General features: G+C 34.1%; 1 protein-coding gene across 4 annotated transcripts; it reads left to right on the top strand.

Annotated features, from left to right (window-relative positions):
- Positions 1 to 2,799: 2,799 nt before the first annotated feature.
- On the top strand, positions 2,800 to 15,595 carry LOC149776573 (uncharacterized). 4 transcript variants are annotated; one of them, XM_089941044.1, is made up of 13 exons: positions 2,803 to 3,103; positions 3,974 to 4,081; positions 6,244 to 6,324; positions 7,327 to 7,419; positions 8,213 to 8,274; positions 8,981 to 9,034; positions 9,340 to 9,438; positions 10,096 to 10,161; positions 10,731 to 10,800; positions 11,970 to 12,088; positions 13,150 to 13,245; positions 14,574 to 14,684; positions 15,498 to 15,595. In XM_089941044.1, exons 1-13 carry the CDS (start codon positions 2,860 to 2,862, stop codon positions 15,552 to 15,554), a joined length of 1,260 nt encoding a protein of 419 aa, XP_089797170.1. In that variant the 5' UTR covers positions 2,803 to 2,859; the 3' UTR covers positions 15,555 to 15,595. The 4 variants fall into 4 exon arrangements, with proteins under 4 accessions (XP_089797172.1, XP_089797170.1, XP_089797173.1 ...); XM_089941046.1 differs by lacking the exons at positions 14,574 to 14,684; positions 15,498 to 15,595 and adding an exon at positions 13,528 to 13,642 and having other exon boundaries at positions 2,800 to 3,103; XM_089941045.1 differs by lacking the exon at positions 7,327 to 7,419 and having other exon boundaries at positions 2,807 to 3,103.
- Positions 15,596 to 18,790: the final 3,195 nt, after the last annotated feature.

Raw genomic sequence — 18,790 nt, 5'->3', positions numbered from 1 at the left:
GTACCGGTCCTGTTCAATTTCCATGTTCAATTCCCCTTGACGCTCTACAGTTCCATCCATGATAAAATTTCCCATGTTAAATTCCCCTTGACGCCAGAGTGAATCGACTGTTTTTGCATGGTAAGTCCACTTGACGCTAGGGTGACCCCATATACTACTTATATGCTCAGATCTCTCTTTATTCCATCTACAATTTCACACTTTATTTTAATATTTACTCGATCCGGGCAACAACAATACCGAGAGCGATCACCCTCTAGATAACGATAACCAAATAAAGAGGACACCTTGTAAGAAGTTACAATATCATAATACCACACCAGTAGTAGGAGAGAACAACAGCAACCAACACCAAATCACCAACACCCTTACGCAGCATCTGTCAAGCGAACGTTTGTACTGATATTTCCACTAACAAAGGCTGAAGCAGCCTTTTCCTCATCTTTTGAGTCGCCGGTGTAAATTCTTCTGTAGTTTTTTAATTCGTATAGTAGTTCATTATAAGAGTTATGAAAAAGTGGAAGGATTTGTCTGAGATTGTTTTCCTTCACGCAGCATGTAAAGTGCTTCAGGTTGTTTAACAAACCAGGAAGGTGTTTCAGTAGCAGTGGACTTTTTGATATTTGAAAGGTCAATTTTGTGCTGTCAAGGCTGGAAGATATTCTAATGCCAAAATTAGGTATAACATTTGGATTATTTTTGTGCAATGTTTTGTACGTAGATTGTAAAACAGAAGCAAAAGCGGGCTTTAGTGCGCTGGCAGTCACCCGAAACAAGCATTTATTGTCTAATTATCCTTTGTGCACACCATTTACATTCCGTTATTGAAAGCCTTTGTGTATTGTCTTTGTCATTGCATCGTTATGTTTTATGTACTTGTATCGCTCTTTGGTAATAACCCTCTTAACCCTCTTTTGATACAGAAATTATTATCGTGCGACATTCTTTCCGTGGTGCTACTTACAGTATATTGCGTGTGCGATATAATATTTAGAACGATTCAAACAATCTATTGCGAAAAATATTCGGGCCCAATCTAATATTTGGAAACATTTCTGATAAAAAAAAGGCATTTTAGCTAACTACTAGCATATGTTAATTTGTAAGTTGCATCGTAAGCTTTTAAGGAGAAAAGTTGTTTTCTGTTTGAATGTTTCCTAATTTCTCTAGTCCACTGAAACTGTCTCGCTTGTTGATTCACCGTGATTTCTGTGTACTGAATCGTATCTGATTCATATCTTGTTCGTGTGTTGGCAAGCTTCTCAGCGTTTCCCGTTATATTACATCAAGAGTGTAGCTAATGAATTGTAGTCGTCAGTACAGTAGAACTTCGAATATCCGTCAGGGTGCGGGATCGATACTATGACGGATATGAGAATAGACGGATAATATAATATGTACATTAAAAGTAGTATACAAATCATAATATCTACATATGTACATGTGCCTGTTTTTAATATTTTGGCACACAATGCCCTGGCGGTTAACAGGGTGCCGGATAATCGAAGTTCTACTGTATCAATATTTAAAATTTTAAAAACGCTTTAATGTCATTACAATGTCCTTTGCAAGATTCATATATCGAACATGTGGCAAAATCATCCATTATAAGGAATTGAATATTTAATACATCCATTATAAGGAATTGAGATTTAATGGGAATGCTATTTTGAGCAGAGATATGTTGTTTTCTTTTATTTCAAAATACTTACTTTTGTTATATTCTTTTGAGCCAATACGTTTGCTATAAAACAGAAATAGATGTGTGTGGGTGTTTAGGATTTTTTAACGTATCTTTAAGAATTTTTCAGTCATATCGCTACGATGTCTGTAGTTTGGCAGTTTTATGTCCCACCCAGTCACATTATCCTGACACCAGGATGACCAGTCCTAACACTAACCTCTTAATGCTGAGCGCCACGCGAGGCAGCTGTTATTACCACTTGTGTAGTTTTTGGTATGACTCGGCCGGGGTTCCAACCCACGACCTTCCGCTTCCAAGGCATACGCTCTAACCAATAGTCCACCGGAGCGGTCTACAGAACTAGATAGATTTACAGCTATTTGAGAGCCGCAAATTAAACAAAATTATTAGGCCCCTACTGCAAGAATATTACTTTCTTTGTATCTAATATAATTCCGCTTTAATGGGGCACATATATTGGTATATTCTGAAACGCCGCGTTAGAACAAGACGAAAATGTGAGCAGAATTATTGATAGCTGTTATCTTTACCACCTTAGGTCACTTAATCTAAAGTACATTAGCGAAGGTCTCAAGAGAATAAAGGTCTCAAGAGAATAAACATGCATACAGAACTATAATAAATATCTCATATTATGTTGGTTCGTTAGATCTTAACTTCATAATGTAACCGTTGTGTCCGCAAGGGCTCACGGGTTAGCGTGCGAGATTCGCAACATGAATCGGATCAAATAATTTTTTCATGGAAATGACCAAGTACGTATCTACAAAGGAACGCGAACTGTGTTCATCGAACATGTATGCTGCATTATCAATGTCTGAAAATATTTTTAAACGAAGATCTACCCAAGTGTGACTGGCCTACAGGCAGACAGACAAAATAATCCCATATAACACTTAAGGCACGACAAAAAGTAGCATCCATTGGGGAAAATCTTCATTTATTTGATCAACGTACCTGAATGATTACATAAGAATGAAATGTTTATTGAAACAATCGGTACCTACACAGACATTTTATTTCCCAAGGACTGTCAAGAGTAGTAATAGCGCTCGTATGTACTGACACGCTGTAGATAAGAAACTGAAGACTCTCTGCCTTGATAAGGTCTTATCTAAACCAAATAAACAGTGAAGTTAAGTAATTGATCGTGTATGCAGCAGCATGCTGTATGTAGCCAAGTAAAGACTGTCTACTTTGATAAAGTATTATCACAGCCAAGTAAACTCTACATGGCTCAGCAAGGCAACATTTTGGTAGCTAAAGAAGAGGTGCATGCATTCATCGTCAGGTGTATTGTAGGCGCAGGTGCAGAACGTTCTCATGCGGAATGTCTCGCAGATAATTTGGTCCTGGCCGACTGCAGAGGTCACACGACACACGGTCTACTTAGGACATGTAAGTTTTTCATACTTTTTCAGTTACAAATATCTGCTTAACCGAATAAGGTCAAATGTAACATTCAATGTTTCATAAGTTGAATTTGTTACTAGGACAACGTGTGATACTTGTGCTCTAAATATTTGTCTTGATACTGAAGATGACGCATTGCAGAATTAGCTTGCCAGTAGCTTCTCGTGGGTCGGTGGTTCTTTCCGGGGTTTTCCCGGGTTCTTCCTCCACCATTAATACTGGCCGCCATATGTGGCCTATCGTGTGCTGAAAAATGGCGTTAAACCCCACAACAATAACAACAACAGCAGAATTAGCTCATAAAGCGATTCTAATTAAAATATAGAACAAAAATGAAGACACAGAGAAAGCTGCCCTTTGTCAATTTATAACACTATTTTCATTTTATCGACATTGTTACAACAGTTGCGGAAATGCCGAGGGTTTGACTTACTGATTTCGTTCAGACTGACTTTGATCCAAAACACCTCGGGGTGAAAGAAAAAACTCATAAGGTCGCATCAAGGCTATAAATTAAAGCCAGGTCATGACGCGCAATGATCGCCTGTGCAGTGATAGCGATCGTATCGATTCTGGCGTAGGAAGCAAACTGAAAATGCATTAATACATGTAATCTCAATCCGTAAAACCTAAATGTATACATACATTTACTGATACTTGGACATTCATTTAAATTAGAACAATATCAACGAATAATGGATGTAATTATTCTATCTTCGTATCTGCCTCTTGTTTTTCTCTTTTTTAATTCCTTTTTGTTATGCCCACATATCCTTCTAGACAGTTGGCAAATTGTCTAAGGCACTTTAATGATTGCTTCTCTGATTGAACCTACATTTCTGATCAATTTTCTAGCACTGTACGTCAAAGATTTAAAAAGTGATATCACCAATGGCTCAGGAATACCAACAATTCTGAAAGAGACTCCTGCCATTGCGCTTGTAGATGGCAACAACCTCTTGGGTAAGCAATATAAAATATTTATTATTTTTGTGTGCACATTATAACATATTTTAGCACATGAACTGAGTTCCCTTCATTTATTCCTTCCTTTTAAATTCGTTGAAAAAGATATTTAACAGTTGTTCTCTTTCCCTTTCATTTCCGACATTGGTTTGTACAATTTCTTTTCTACCATTCATAAACCTGTGTCAATATTCCTTAGATACCAATTTGCACCCCTTCAATACACAAATCCTATCTCTTCAATACACATTTTATAGCCACATCAGAATCAAAAAAGTGTTCTACCGACGGCGAAGTGTAGACTTCATAAGCATTGCCAATAAGTACACTTTGTAACAATAATCTCCTATTCTCTCTTGGCAATTGCAAGTTTGCAAGCATTTTTTTGCAAAATTGGGGGAGATTTTATCTCTTGTTTTTTATTAAAGAAACGGGGTACTAACCTAACATTTCTGGCAAGATCCAAACCTGAACGTTTGTGTAAATGGGTGAAGCTGGGTCCGCCTTGAGTTCTGATTATTTTAATCTTTATTGCATTTCTCTCTCTCTCTCTCTCTCTCTCTCTCTCTCTCTCTCTCTCTCTGTATCTATTTCACCTTTAAGCCTTTCTGAATTTGCATGTCTATCATTCCTGTCTGAAACTGAAGATTTGTTAATTCCAATTCCATCTGGTTTTTGTAACTGTAATTCCTTAACATTTCCAACACCAAAGGCAGACTTACTGATCAAACCAAAGTATAATGATCCAAACGTACCTTACCCACCAATCAAAATAGTATGTATGTTTTGTTTTGTTAAAGAAGCTTTCGTTCAGAAGATTATTATGTCTGCAAGCTCAGGGAACCATTCTATTTTCAAGCTCAGAGAACCATTCCATTTTCAAGCTCAGGGAACCATTCCATTTTCAATATCTCTAAACTCTCATAATCGGGATCTTCCACTTAGTTAGAATTGTGAATGCATGCTGGCTTCACTAAAGATTTTTCTTAATTGTGGTCTTAAAATCTTTACCTGGGATAATGAAAATTGCGAAATAATGTTAATTTAAATTTTAAAGGCAAGTTTCAATATATCTGGAATGTTTTAAATAAATTCAGATCACAAACGATCCCCCTCATTTTGTTAAGACTCTAGGTTTAAAAAACAAGTAACATAAAAAAGTGAAACCAACAATTGAATCGAAATTGAACAACAAAATGTTTCCCTAAAATATAAAGTGACAGTTCCAAAGACACTTACAATATTGTACATTAAATCTCAAATAATCATAGATGTACTATCACATGTCTAAAAGTATAGAATGTTCCGAATGAATTCCAGTAATCCTGAATGTCATGATGTCCCACAATGATGTAATGAAGAAGATGAGTTTGAATGAGTTCTCAATAATTACGAAGTCCAAAACGTCAATGAGCACTTTGTAATCCACACGGATAATTTAAATAAATGATTCCTCTCAAATTATATCTGAATTCAAACAATAATGATTCTATAGACTGAACTTAACATAGGACTGAAATCTTTGTTTACACATCTCTATTGATATAAAAACTGTCACCTGATTTATGACGCTAAACATTGCTCTGGAATTCGCTTGGTGTGGCTCATTTTACAATGGAAAATTTCATCAAGATTTCAATAAGGTCGTTTCCAGACCATTCTAAGCTCGTAAACAAGGTTAGTCCTTGAACTCAAGAGCTTTAGTAAATACGTTAAACAAGATGCCAAAAGTCAGGTAGGCACAACCCTTAACATGACAAAAGTCAGGTATACAATATAGCCTAAGTATATACAACACATTTATTTCTACATAGGATTTTCATACTAAGTTCTGAGAAACACGTTCGGCATTATTACTATCTTCAAATTGCCATAGAGGTTAATTAACATATGCTCACCAAACATTTAATAACATTGCATGTATCAATAAGTTTAGCACAGAAAGATTTGCATGCATATACGTCATATCTACTTCCATATATCCACTCTCTCTCTCGATCGATATAACGATAGCTAATTTTAAAAGAACGGTATAGTCGATACTTTGATAAATCGGTACTTAGTATTTGTGATTGCACAAACTTTAAATTGGCACACACACACACACACACACACACACAAGTACACGCAAAATACATATTCTCATATTTCAACTGCAGGACCCGTGGTGGGCAGGTTTTGTATGGACATGGCTATTCGAAAAGCACAAGAAATTGGTATTGGCTTCGTCACAGCTAGAGGTACTTTGCTGCATTAAACGTAATTTTTTCAATCCTTCTGAAATGTTAAACCACTAAGAAAAGAGTACTAAAACCATTTTGTCATAAACTCATTGAAAGACAGAGGAAATAGAATGAAACTGAAATCTTTTTGGAAAGGAGACTATGTTCCTAATCTTAGTTACGAAATGCGTGTATAATAGCGGAGTCTACACCATCAACAAGAACATTGGTTGAAAATACTGCTTCGTATAAGTATATATGTGTAAAAAAAATACTGACACACTTTTGGGGTCAAGATAGTCTCTTGAGAAGGCGTTTAAGAACCCCCAAAACCACAAAGCACATCGGATTATGGATGTATCAAACACTGCAGTACTGGAAGAAAGAAAAACATATATGACTAGGCATAATGTCTCCCAACATTGACACTGTGATAAAGACATTCTTTGTCTGATAGAGACATTCATTGTCAGAATATAGATTGACGGTGGCTAAATGTGTTGTAAATAAATTGAAACACATTTACCGTATCTAAACAATGATTAACATAGACTGCATTGAGAGAAGCATTATTTTGAGGCAAAAACTGGGAACATGGAGAAAAATGAAATATGGCAATACATCCATACCTTAAAGATTTTGATGGAATATCTACTAGATTTATCTTAATGAATTTATTAGTATTAAACGGCACATAAGTAAAAATATTCGCCATCTTATGGTAAGAGTAAAACGTTATAAAATGTAAAAATAAAGAATTGCTTTTGGACTTAACTAAAACTTGAGCATATTATCCTACCGAGAAAATGAAAGTTAGGTTCATTTACTAACGACGTGCAGTGGCAGCCTGGCGAGACTGATTAAGACAGTTTTCACTAATTTGTTGTAATAGACAGAAATGGATGCAAACATTTTTATATTACGAAACTGTGAAACCGTTTATTGATGCCCATTTCTGAGCCCTTTTTAAACTTACCTGTACTTTGGGTTCAAAGCATGCATATCGTTAATTTATGGCAGACCCCAAAGTCATCCACGTACAAAGTGAAATCAGTTCCTGGACTAAGGCATTTCCTGGAGCTACACATATCCTGATGGAACCACGAAGAAAGGGTAATTCATACATTAACCGTAACTCTGAACTTTTTATCTGTTAAGAATTAGAGATAACTTTAGGTAGGCGGTCTTTATGGTGTCTAATGAGTAGGTCATTCATTATGTTGTGTTCCATGTGGTGTCATAAGCTTTCACAATGAAAAAGACTGTAACTATGTACTTTTTCATTTTCATTTTTGTTTTATATTTTCTCTTCTAGAAAGCTTCTCTAACAAATGCCTCAAGCCTGAAAAGATGGACAATTGCGCAAATCAAACATCTGAATCCATAGTTAACTTCTGATAGAAATTTGTTGGACTCGGGGTATCATTTATTATTGGAAAAATAGTTTTCTAAATAACTGTTCGTGATATGGGACTATAATCAAAAAGGTCTTTAAGATTCTGTACTGGCATCGCTGTTGTTAGACACCAAGACGGAGGACGTCAGCAATTTTTCAAATTATATTAAAACGTTCGTTAGTGTATTGAGATCTGTATCGGGTAAATGTTTTAACAGTGCATAATAGATATGAACTGGTCCGCTAAATTGTCATGGGTTCGATAAAAAACGTCTTCTAGCTCCCTATTAAGTAAAATTTTATTGTAATCTGTCTTCAGCTTTAGCAGATTTGAAATCTAGCTGTGTATTTTCTCTAAGGTTTCTTACACGGCGGAGTTTACGGCCAATATGCCTGTGTGTGAGTGAGCATAGTCCAGTGGGTCTTAAAGATACATACTGTAAGGGTTCTGGAAATATTGATTAATGTAAATATAATACGTAAACACTCATCTGCAAATATATTTTACAGGTTCCAATCATTTTGGTATCGCTGGTGCTTACAGTGTCCAGGCAATGAAACAAGGTCTTGTGGTATAGTTTTCAGGTTTTACAACTTTACATAAAATGCACCTCCTTAAATTACACTATTAAGCAAGCAATATGATCAATTGTTTTGATACATTTAATTTACAGTTATTGTTAGCGCTATTGTATGTTTCAGTTTATATTGGATCATGTAATGTTTTGCTATGACAACTTCACTTCTCAATTTTTTCACGTTTCCGTATCAAAGTCACCTTTTACAGCAACTGTGTTAGGTATGAAAACAGTTTCAAGGCTGATGTCAAAGGTCACGATTGTTTCTTCCATTCATTAGTATAACTGTTCTTCAGTATACCTCTTTTTTTTCTAATGAAAATGGCATTACAGCAGTGTTTTCCAATCTTTGATGTCAGAGACTAAACAAGCATTTCATTTTGGTGTGATTATAAAATATTTCACCATCAGAACATTCGAGAATACTTTAAGCTATTCGGAACATTCTGTAATGTTGGACTTGTGATAGAACAGTTGGTATTAGTTGGAATTTGATTCACAATACTTTGAGTGTCTTTTAAATTGTCACGTTGTGTTATAAAGGAATACATTGTTGATTTTAATAAACTTGGTTTCGCTTCAACTTTTAAGAGTCTCTTTAAATGTATATATCTTCTATGCACAAACCAATATTATTCAAAAATGTACATGAAATTTGATCGTTCATGTCATGTAATTACAACAATTTGCTTTGCCGTAGGGTATATCCATGACAAACGCCTCACCAGCCCTTATGCCAACAAGAGCAAGAAAGGTAAAAATGTTTCGCAATTTTATCCACAACCTCTGTTAATAAGAGACATTGGAAAAATAACGATACTTGAAGATAATGCAAATTATAATTTACGCCACCTACTAGTTCGTCACAGAAAATAAATTCATAATATTTAATGTAGCTGTATATTCATTTATACTTCTTGCATGAACAATGTCAGTCAATGGCGTTTTCTTTGTATTTTGTTTAGACAAAGTAATAAAAAACATTATCACACTAAAATATCCAGTTGATAGTTTTCTGCACTGAGAAGTGAAGCAAAATATCCCTTTATTAATCGACAGATGGTATTTGGTACAAATCCTATTAGCGTTGCAGCACCAGCAGGGAATGGTGACAATTTTGTGCTGGACATGGCAACATCAGCTGTATCTCTAGGAAAGGTAAAGACAGAGTAATTTGTTCAGACCCAAAGTACAAAGATTTAAAGAAGAAGTTTTATCTTTCACACGTTGTAACACAAATATTTGTAATAGTATATTCACTTCAGTCACATATTACATCGATGATACAAAACCAAATCAGCCATTAGTCTTTTTAAATGCAAATAAAAATAAAATCAAATACGAACAGCATGCATTAATTTGCATAAATGTCTGTAAAATATATTATATTATGCAGGGCTCTCTCTGTCTCTGTCTCTCTGCTTCTCTCTTTATATATATATATATATATATATATATATATATATATATATATATATATATATATATATATATATATATATATATATATATATAATCAGTATTAAACCAAAGTATTTCTCCGAACGGCACAAATTTTCAAATTGAAGGACAAGTATATGTCAGATGGCTGAAACGTTGATAAGACTGGTCGGTGACTTATTAACCGTGATAAATTGACATGATCCTCTTTCTCTCTCTTTCTCTCTCTCTCTCTCTCTCTCTCTCTCTCTGAGTTTAATAGTATGGTTTAATTCACAGGCTAACATTGTAAACGATATAATATCACGTAGTCTTGAAGAGGTTTATATACATATTTTTAATCAGCATTGATGATCCATCGTATTTATGATAAAGGTGCAAGTTTGCAAATTGAAGGGTGAGGATATGCCAGATGGTTGGGGCGTTGATAAAACGGGCCAGGTCAGTGATTAACCTTTATTGAGTGACGTAATTCTCTCTCTCTCTCTCTCCGTTTTATATCAAAATAATTAGGTACAAGAGGAAGCGGGTTTAAGTAATACTCTACAACCTTAAAACCATGATAATCACGCTACAGATTCCCATGATAACAATAAAAAACCCTGGCTGGACTTTTTTAACAACTCTAATATATTATTTAATATTTATAATTTAATATAACTAAAATAGAATGGATTGTTTGCTCAAAATGATTTATATTATGTTATAGTCAACAAATCTCCCGACAAATAATCATTAGGTTCTATCTAATGTTTCGATAAATAAATAATTAAGCAATATGTTAAAACGAAAGGAGCTTGAAAACATATATCTTGTTCGGTCCGTGTATGAAATATTGGATCTGGTATACTAAACTATACCTAACTTTTTCTACATATATCCGTTCAATGAAATTACATTATCACCTATAATATTAATATAAAATATTTCTTTCATCAGTTATCCGTTGTTTACAATTACATGATCAACTATGCATTCAAAGGTGAATTCATTATTCATTCATTTCTTAGGATACGACAGACCCTAGTGAAATTTTGGATGATGGAGGCTTGCATCCGTTGGGAGGTAGAGAAATCACATGTATGTATAAAATCATTTTCTTGTAATCGTTTCTAAATTACCAAATTCGTGTGGTACGTAAGTATGTATGTAGGTATGCATTGAGTTTAACGCAGAGCAGCGCATTCCTGGCTTCGTTGTTTCGAGCGCAGAGAAAAATTATACAAATTCAAATATTGCTTATTTATTTCAAAGAGAAAATTTCCATTTTCAACTGAAAGTAAACATTGACTCCTGGAAGACAAAATTCCAATGATATTAATCAGGAAGGAAGAAAGGAAAGGCCTTCAAAAACAGTCCGAATTTTTGACATATAAACTTTGTGTGTATGAGTCATTTGGATTTTTAAAGTAGCTTTTACACATTTTAATCATGTTTACAGTGTGGCTGTTTTAAGTGATGTCTAGCACTGGGGCATCATGCCGCATACATACAGCATGATGTCCCACCCAGACACATTATCCTGAAAACAGGCCGACCTGTCTTAACACTGACCTCTTTAATACTGAGCGCCTAGCTTGGCACCTGTTAGTACCATTTTATAAGTCTTTGGTATGGATCGGCCGGGGTTCTAAACCGCGACCTCCCCCATCCGAGGGTGACCGTCGCACCACTAGGCCACTATATAAATTACATTTATTTGGAAAATAAAAGAAACATTCTGGCATATATGTGATATATATCCTTACTCGCGTTGACATAGAAAGAAAATGCTATCTCTCAGGTTGGAAGTGCATTCATGCGACAAAATTCTACTATACAGTCAGTGGACACTCTGTATTAAGTCTGCTGGACCGGGTGAAAGTGCACACACTGGACAAGAATGTGCTATGCTGTCAGTGGACCCTGGTTATTAAATTTGCTCGAGATTCATCTTTCTTTTTTGTATGTGGTTATGAGATATTTGTGTCCTATATGTGATTGACACAACTCCACGTCAGCTCTATCATTTGTACAGGATAAATTGTGCCTCTCTCAAAAACAGTGTGATTGATCTCTGAATCTGTGTTACGTCGTTTTCATTGCGATTCTCGAAAGCTGACGAAATGTTCATATTATTATATCACAGCACTTGCTAATGTATGAGTTTAGGAAGGGTTTGATTCGTACACATTGCAGTTCAGACACCGACCTATGTATAAGCAAACGTGTTGAGTAAAAGGTAATGGTTTTATCTCATTTTCTTCCAGCTGGTTATAAGGGATATGGTCTGGCCATGATGGTAGAAATATTGTGTGGGATTCTTAGTGGAGCAAACTACGGACCAAAGATTCGTCACTGGACTTCAAAAGAACAGATTGCTAATCTGGTAAATTTGTCCGTGGATTGTTTGTTGCATGTTACTAGTTTTGGGTTCAGCTGAAGTAAACGGAGGATGGATCGACGAATGTATGGAGTGTTATTTAGGTAGAGGACGATGCTGAATAGAAGGAGCAAAAGAGTAGGTAATACGATGCAAATGGTGGATATTTTGCAGGTCATATATGTCAAAACTCTTCTTTAATTAGAATAAGCTCAGAGTTATGAACCTTGAAAAAATATGAGCACTAGATTGGTACAAGTAAATAAAAAAAGTCTTGTAGTTTTATCAAGACGACGAGTTAAGGACAAAATAAAGCTAGAAATAAATCTCAGACTTAACGATGCATCAGTTAATTTATAATGGTAGTTCCTGGCCTTGAATTTATATAACTTTGCAAACTGATGCTGAGAAATTACTCAAACTTTCGAGATAAAATATCTCCAAAGTTTGTTGTAGATCCTGACGTTTTAAGATGTACCTAATTTTTCTCTTATTCAACATCATTGCAAACTGTAAAATGTTTTGCTTGGGGGAAACTATGGATTGAATTCCTAGCTAAACTCTGAACCTTCAATCTGAAAAGTGTTCAAAATTCCAGTCAAATATTTGATCAACACCATACAAAGTGATATTACTTTTGATCCACTCAGCTATTGTTTGATTGGTTTGAATAAAATCGAACTTCACTTCTAATGAAAATTATATGTCTTACCCTTTTAACAAATGTATTGGTCATTGCAAAACAAAATAGGCTTATGATAGAGGAACTGAAACTTTATCATGACGATGCCATTAAATTTTCAAACTGAAACATATTTTAAAAGGGTAAAGGATACAATTCTGTAATAAAACCTTGGGGGAAAAAAAAGACTTCTTTCTTTCTGTTTACGATAATAAAAAAATAGCTAATATATGCAGTATGCACATAATGCAGCAGTGAGAAAAATACTTACCTGTTTTCTTGGTGCTATTAAAAAGAAAACAGACAACGAATTCATATAATGACGGCACAAAGAAGTGTTCTGATGGCATTCTAGCAATTAGTTAAACGTGGAATTTCTTTACAGGGTCACTGTTTCATTGCCATTAATCCGAATGCATTTGAAAGTGGTTTTGAGGCGAGACTGGCAGACCTTATTCATACCTGCAGGAATTTAGAAACGGTAAGTTAAAAGGTTAGATAGCATCTCTACATACTTTCGGACTCACCTCCCTTCACTCACAGCTCCTATGGTTAGAAACAATACGGTACTTCTACCTGAAAAGCTGTATGAAAAGGGATCATCTTAAGTGAAGTACCAGCAATTTCACATTTTCCCATCACGAATTATAAAGTTAAGTCAGTTCTAAAATGAGTACATATTCTTATGTTTTAGTAAAATGTCTTCAGAAATACAAGAAAATTATAACGAGATTTTGATGAAATAGTTTTTTTTTTTAAATAGATTACAGCTAGGGTCGTACGTCAATCGAGCCATCTTCCTCCTTTGACACTTTAACATGGTCTAAATGTATCCGGTGACTCTATTCGGACTAAAGTAAATCCAGGTAAATCTTGAAATATGCTTAGTGTTCTTCACTGATCATCTACAATATCAAATCTTTTTCTTATATTTCTTTCTTTTTTGTTGGTCTTAAATGATAATCTTACTCAGGAAAGGGATTGGCATGTCAACCTGAACATTACCGGAGTTATGGGAACATTTTGCCATCCACACATATGACCACGCATTGATTTTCATTTTAGGTTCGTTACACAGTACAACATCCACTTTTAACAATACATAATAACCTTTCCTACCTTTAAGGGTAACTAAATCAATTTTAAATTCCTTCCCCGAAGTGAAAAGCCACAAATTTAATTGGACTCTTGGTTTTGGTAATTAAATCGCATTTAAATGATTCTTGTTTTACGGTGTTTGGCTTCCATCACCCCATTGGCCGGCGATGAGCTGCCAGCTTCAACTTTGACAATGACAATATTGTTTTGTATTGCATTGCATTATATTATATTATATTATGTTATATTATATTATATTATATTATATTATATTATATTGTAATCAGTTATTATTGATACAAAATTCAACTTAATATGATATGAAAGATTATTTTAACAATATAAGCCTTGCAGTGCATTGTTGTTTAAAAATGATACAATAAAGTGGAAAAAGTCAGATATGATATATATTACCTCATACTATGTCGCTAGCTTTTAAGAAGAAAGTGTTCTGCAAAGATGAAAGGTGTAAAACTCTGTCAAAATTCTGTAGTAGAAAAACGTTGACCAATAAAGTGAAATTTTTCATATACCTGCAATTTGACCGTCAATGGATAACGAGTACGTCAGGGTACCTTGCATAGCATGATCCTGTAAGAAATTGAGCTCTGTATATTATAAGATCTGGTTGTTGATTAAAGTTAATTGTATAAATTCATTGTCGAGAGAACAATGTGATGAAACCTTTCCTAATTTCTTAATTTTCGATAGATTGAACCAGGTGATACAGTATTAATCCCAGGTGACAGGGCACGTTCCCACATCGAAAACGTCGAGAAAAGTGGGGCAATCGAGTACAGTGCGGAAACGATCAGGCAGTCGGTAAATCTTAATTTATTCACCAACTTTAATAAAAATAATATTTTGAAAAATAAACAAGTTGGACAGTACAAAATAGATAAGATAAAGATTACTCAAAAGAGCATTCAAATGAAGATGTATATTTAAAACGGAGAAATATGTTTAGATGAGTAATTAATTATTCTGATCCCAAAAACGGAGGGTCATGCGATTCGTACGAAACAAATCTTCATAACGTTTGAGTAAACTTTGAATTTGGTGTTTTCATCGTACCATGATCATTTTATCCATATCTGATATCCCTTATTTTCTATGTCTACGAGGTATATTTTGCTTATATCATTTAAATTAATAATAATAATAATAATAATAATAATAATAATAATAATAATACAAATAATAATGATAATAATAATAAAGACGAAGATGATTTTTATTACAATATTTTAGCTGTAGTCGACTAACAAGCTCGAAAAATGTAGCCGTCTGTTTTAACTATGAACTTTGCTTGTCACCACATGATTCTACTTCATTAATCACGAATGTGATGTAATTATTTTTAGTAGTGATAATGTTCTTTATTACCTTTCACATGATACTTAGGCAGCTGTGATAATTTTACAAATTTCATCCTGAAATTCCACAATAGTTTGTATTACATTAGTCTGGCATCAAAGCCTCATTTTGTGTAGATGAAACGTTCAATCACTGGGTTTAACATTTAAATTCCTTTAATAATAGTAAGACTTTTCCTTGGACATTTATGTCGCATTTCTGTATGGTTTGAGGTAAAAGCAACGTTTTACAAAGACACGTGTGTATTTTGTATTTCAGGAAGCTTTAGCCAAAGAGCTTGGAATTCCGATGCTTTGTACAATGAAACAGCTTTGAACGTTAAGTATGGAAGCAAATAAATTTTACATACTTCAAAAGTCGTTACCTCTTTACAAACGAATGCAATAGTTTAAAATTGTTTTCATGCATATAGCAAAGTGATCGTATATGTGAAAAAAGTACAACTTACTTTTTAAAGCTTAAAGAAAGTTTCGATATTCACCAGAATAATTGCTTTTGTGACCAGGAACCTTCAAACCAGAGAGACAAACATATATTATTTAATTTATCTGTTTGATAGTCTCCTGTCTCAAACTGTAGTCTTTTTGTCTGTTCTCTCTATTGTTTATTTAAAGCCAAAATAAATAATGAACAATTATTGCTGAATTCTCGGGGCTCATCAGCCTTGGTGAATTTTAGAGACTAACCAGTCTTGATGCATACTGTAGTCTAACCAGTCTTGATGCATACTGTAGACTAACCAGTCTTGATGCATACTGTAGACTAAACGATCTTGATGAATAATAGAAAATAATTAACCTTCTTCTCCATTGTCACTTGTTTCACTTGTAAACTAGTTTATATTAGACAGTACAATTTACCCACAAGATGTGTATGGTAAATATTGGGACAGTCCTAAAGTGAATGACGTCATAGGTAACGTCGACAACATCTCTGGAGATGAAGAGAGCTTTAAGCTGACGATGCCTGAGAAGATATTAATGTGGTGCCTTCCATACAGAATGTCATTAATAAAAAGAATCGAACAAACCACACAAAATATTGAACACTCAAAAACAAAGAAATATGGATACAACATTTAAAAAATAATGTTTCTAAATATTAACACATAGGCTTTAACCCTCTAACTGACAGTATCGGAAGGGGATGTAGGTTTAATTGATTGACATAGGATCTACGGCACTCCAGTAAGGCTGTATAGCGGCACAAAAAAGGCCATATCATAAATGATTTATTTATGAAAAGTGGTTCACTATCAACGAGCGATGAAAGGTCAAAAAGAAAACGACGACATAGTAAAGATGATACATGAAAGTTCCCAATAAACGGGAATTGTAAATGTTATATATAACAGCTAATCACAGAATAACTGGTATCTAGAGTGATTGACATCATACATGTTGGTTTAAATACTCGAAGCAAAATAGGTTGCGAACAAGCTAAAATTTAGAATAAACGTTAACTTTTTTCAGCCAATTTAAAATGCAAGACATATTTTCTATATTAAACATATTTTCTATATTAAACATATTTTCTATATTAAAAAGCTTATGCATGTCCTATACATCAGGCGTTAGGCGTGATACCCATTCCGATTACTAGCCGGATGTATTTATCTGACTTTACCTGAAGACTGCCTGTCAAGCATTGACTAATACGCGAGTATATAACGCGTACTTTACTATAAATTTCCATTATTCTTGAATGTAAGAAATCAAACGTTTTTGCTAAAAGCAAATTTGTCTAAAAATATGGACTTTCACCAGTTTTAGATGCAAGCATGACAGACGTAACATAATATGCAGACCCTTGTGATTAGAATTATGTTTAATTAATAAAATGACTATAATGATCTCAAGACGCATTATTACCAACGCAGTTAATTAATGTTGACTATGAACGTTACTATGTTCTGGAAATCAATCAGGTAAATGCTCGAAAACACTGTATGTAAATAGCCAGGATCTGAATGATATTAGACTTGCAATGGTAAAGATTCCTATTTTTCAATGGACGTCGAATTTTGGAACATCGGTCACAATTACATCTTGATGAAAGAGAACACTTTCATGTTAATGGTACAAAAGTATAATCAGAAACTTTAGTCAATACCAATGTTTTGTAGACTACGAAGAGTCACGAAAGAAGCATCTACACCAGAGGCATACAAACAAAGACATTAAGTGTATTACCACTTACTACGTATGGAATGCACAATACTGGGATGATTTTTTTTCTCAATCCAACAAAAAACAACTGTTAATAAAACGGTATTTATAGGTTACAGCATTTCTATGGGAAAATATGAAGAGGTTTTCTAACCTATAGAGTACTATTTTAGAAGTGCAGCATTGCGCTAAATAAGTGAGTTCATAATTACCCGTACAAATGTAGTAACCTTTTTATTATATACTCATTTTACTTTTTAACCCTAAGGATAAATAATGAAAAGACAACAATACAAAAAAAAAGAAGTTTCTGCTGGATTCCTAAGTAAATACAGAAACGTAGTTCAACAAATATAGATTACACGCAAACATAGCATCACGCAGCGACCATTGGTAGCTTCTCGCAAGTTCGTTCATTTGTTTTGTTATGTATATTTGATTTCATTTATATTTGATTTAATTTTCTTGTTTGTATGTTTCAAAATCTTTTTATTTTTAATTTCGTTATATGTCACAGCATTGTAATTTTGTTTACTAGGAATTTGATATTTTCCAGAAAATTAGTTTGACCTGATTGTTAATTGTAAAAACCGAACTTGTTATTTTATGCTGACCTAGTTCATGGCCTTGATTGAGAATCAAGTAAACAACTTCTTTTTTAAATTCATTTTTAATGTGTGAATAATAATAGTGAATCGAGACTGTACTTGACTACGTGCCATTAGATTTGTAGATACATTCTAAACCATTCTAGAATGTGATCACTTGACCCTCATCCGAGAATCTGTTTTGCGTCTTCAGTTACTGCATAACCTTTGTTTATAGAGAAATTAGGCAGATGTGCTTTCTCACTGGAATATTTGTGATTGTGACCAGCTGGAGTTAGAGTTTAATTGTTATTCAAATTATTTTGATTATAAAAGACTCATTCTTTTTTCTGGAAACATTTGAGTGTTCACAATAAATCTTGGACAAAAACATTTATTGAAATGTTTGGGATGTCAAACACAGGAATATTATTTTCTGTGGTTCACAAAGCATTCCTGTTTGAGAGGGTCCATCATGTACGGGTTTCGTATGATAGGTTTGGAATTTACAACTTCAACGTCATGGAAAATTTCGTTTGTTCTTGTAGGAACATCTGGAAATAAGTGCTCATATTCAAATAATAATTGTTTAAGTTTATTTCTTTCTTGCTCTTGCAAATGTGAAAGTTTCTGTTCCAGATCTTTCACAGTTTTTGAATTTCTGAATGTTTTGTCACTCCAATATCAATAGAATCCGATAATATTCCTTCACTTAAATCTTCACTGAGTGGGACAGGTACAGCTAAATTAATTCCGGCTATCCTTTCAATATACAGGTATTGTGATGGCATTGTGA

This window comes from Sinohyriopsis cumingii, chromosome 18, assembly GCF_028554795.1.
Source record: "Sinohyriopsis cumingii isolate HCF-2022 chromosome 18, ASM2855479v2, whole genome shotgun sequence".
Lineage (NCBI taxonomy): Eukaryota > Metazoa > Mollusca > Bivalvia > Unionida > Unionidae > Sinohyriopsis > Sinohyriopsis cumingii.
Note: the sequence above shows the minus strand (reverse complement) of the source record. Positions and strands in the feature narration are given on the sequence as shown.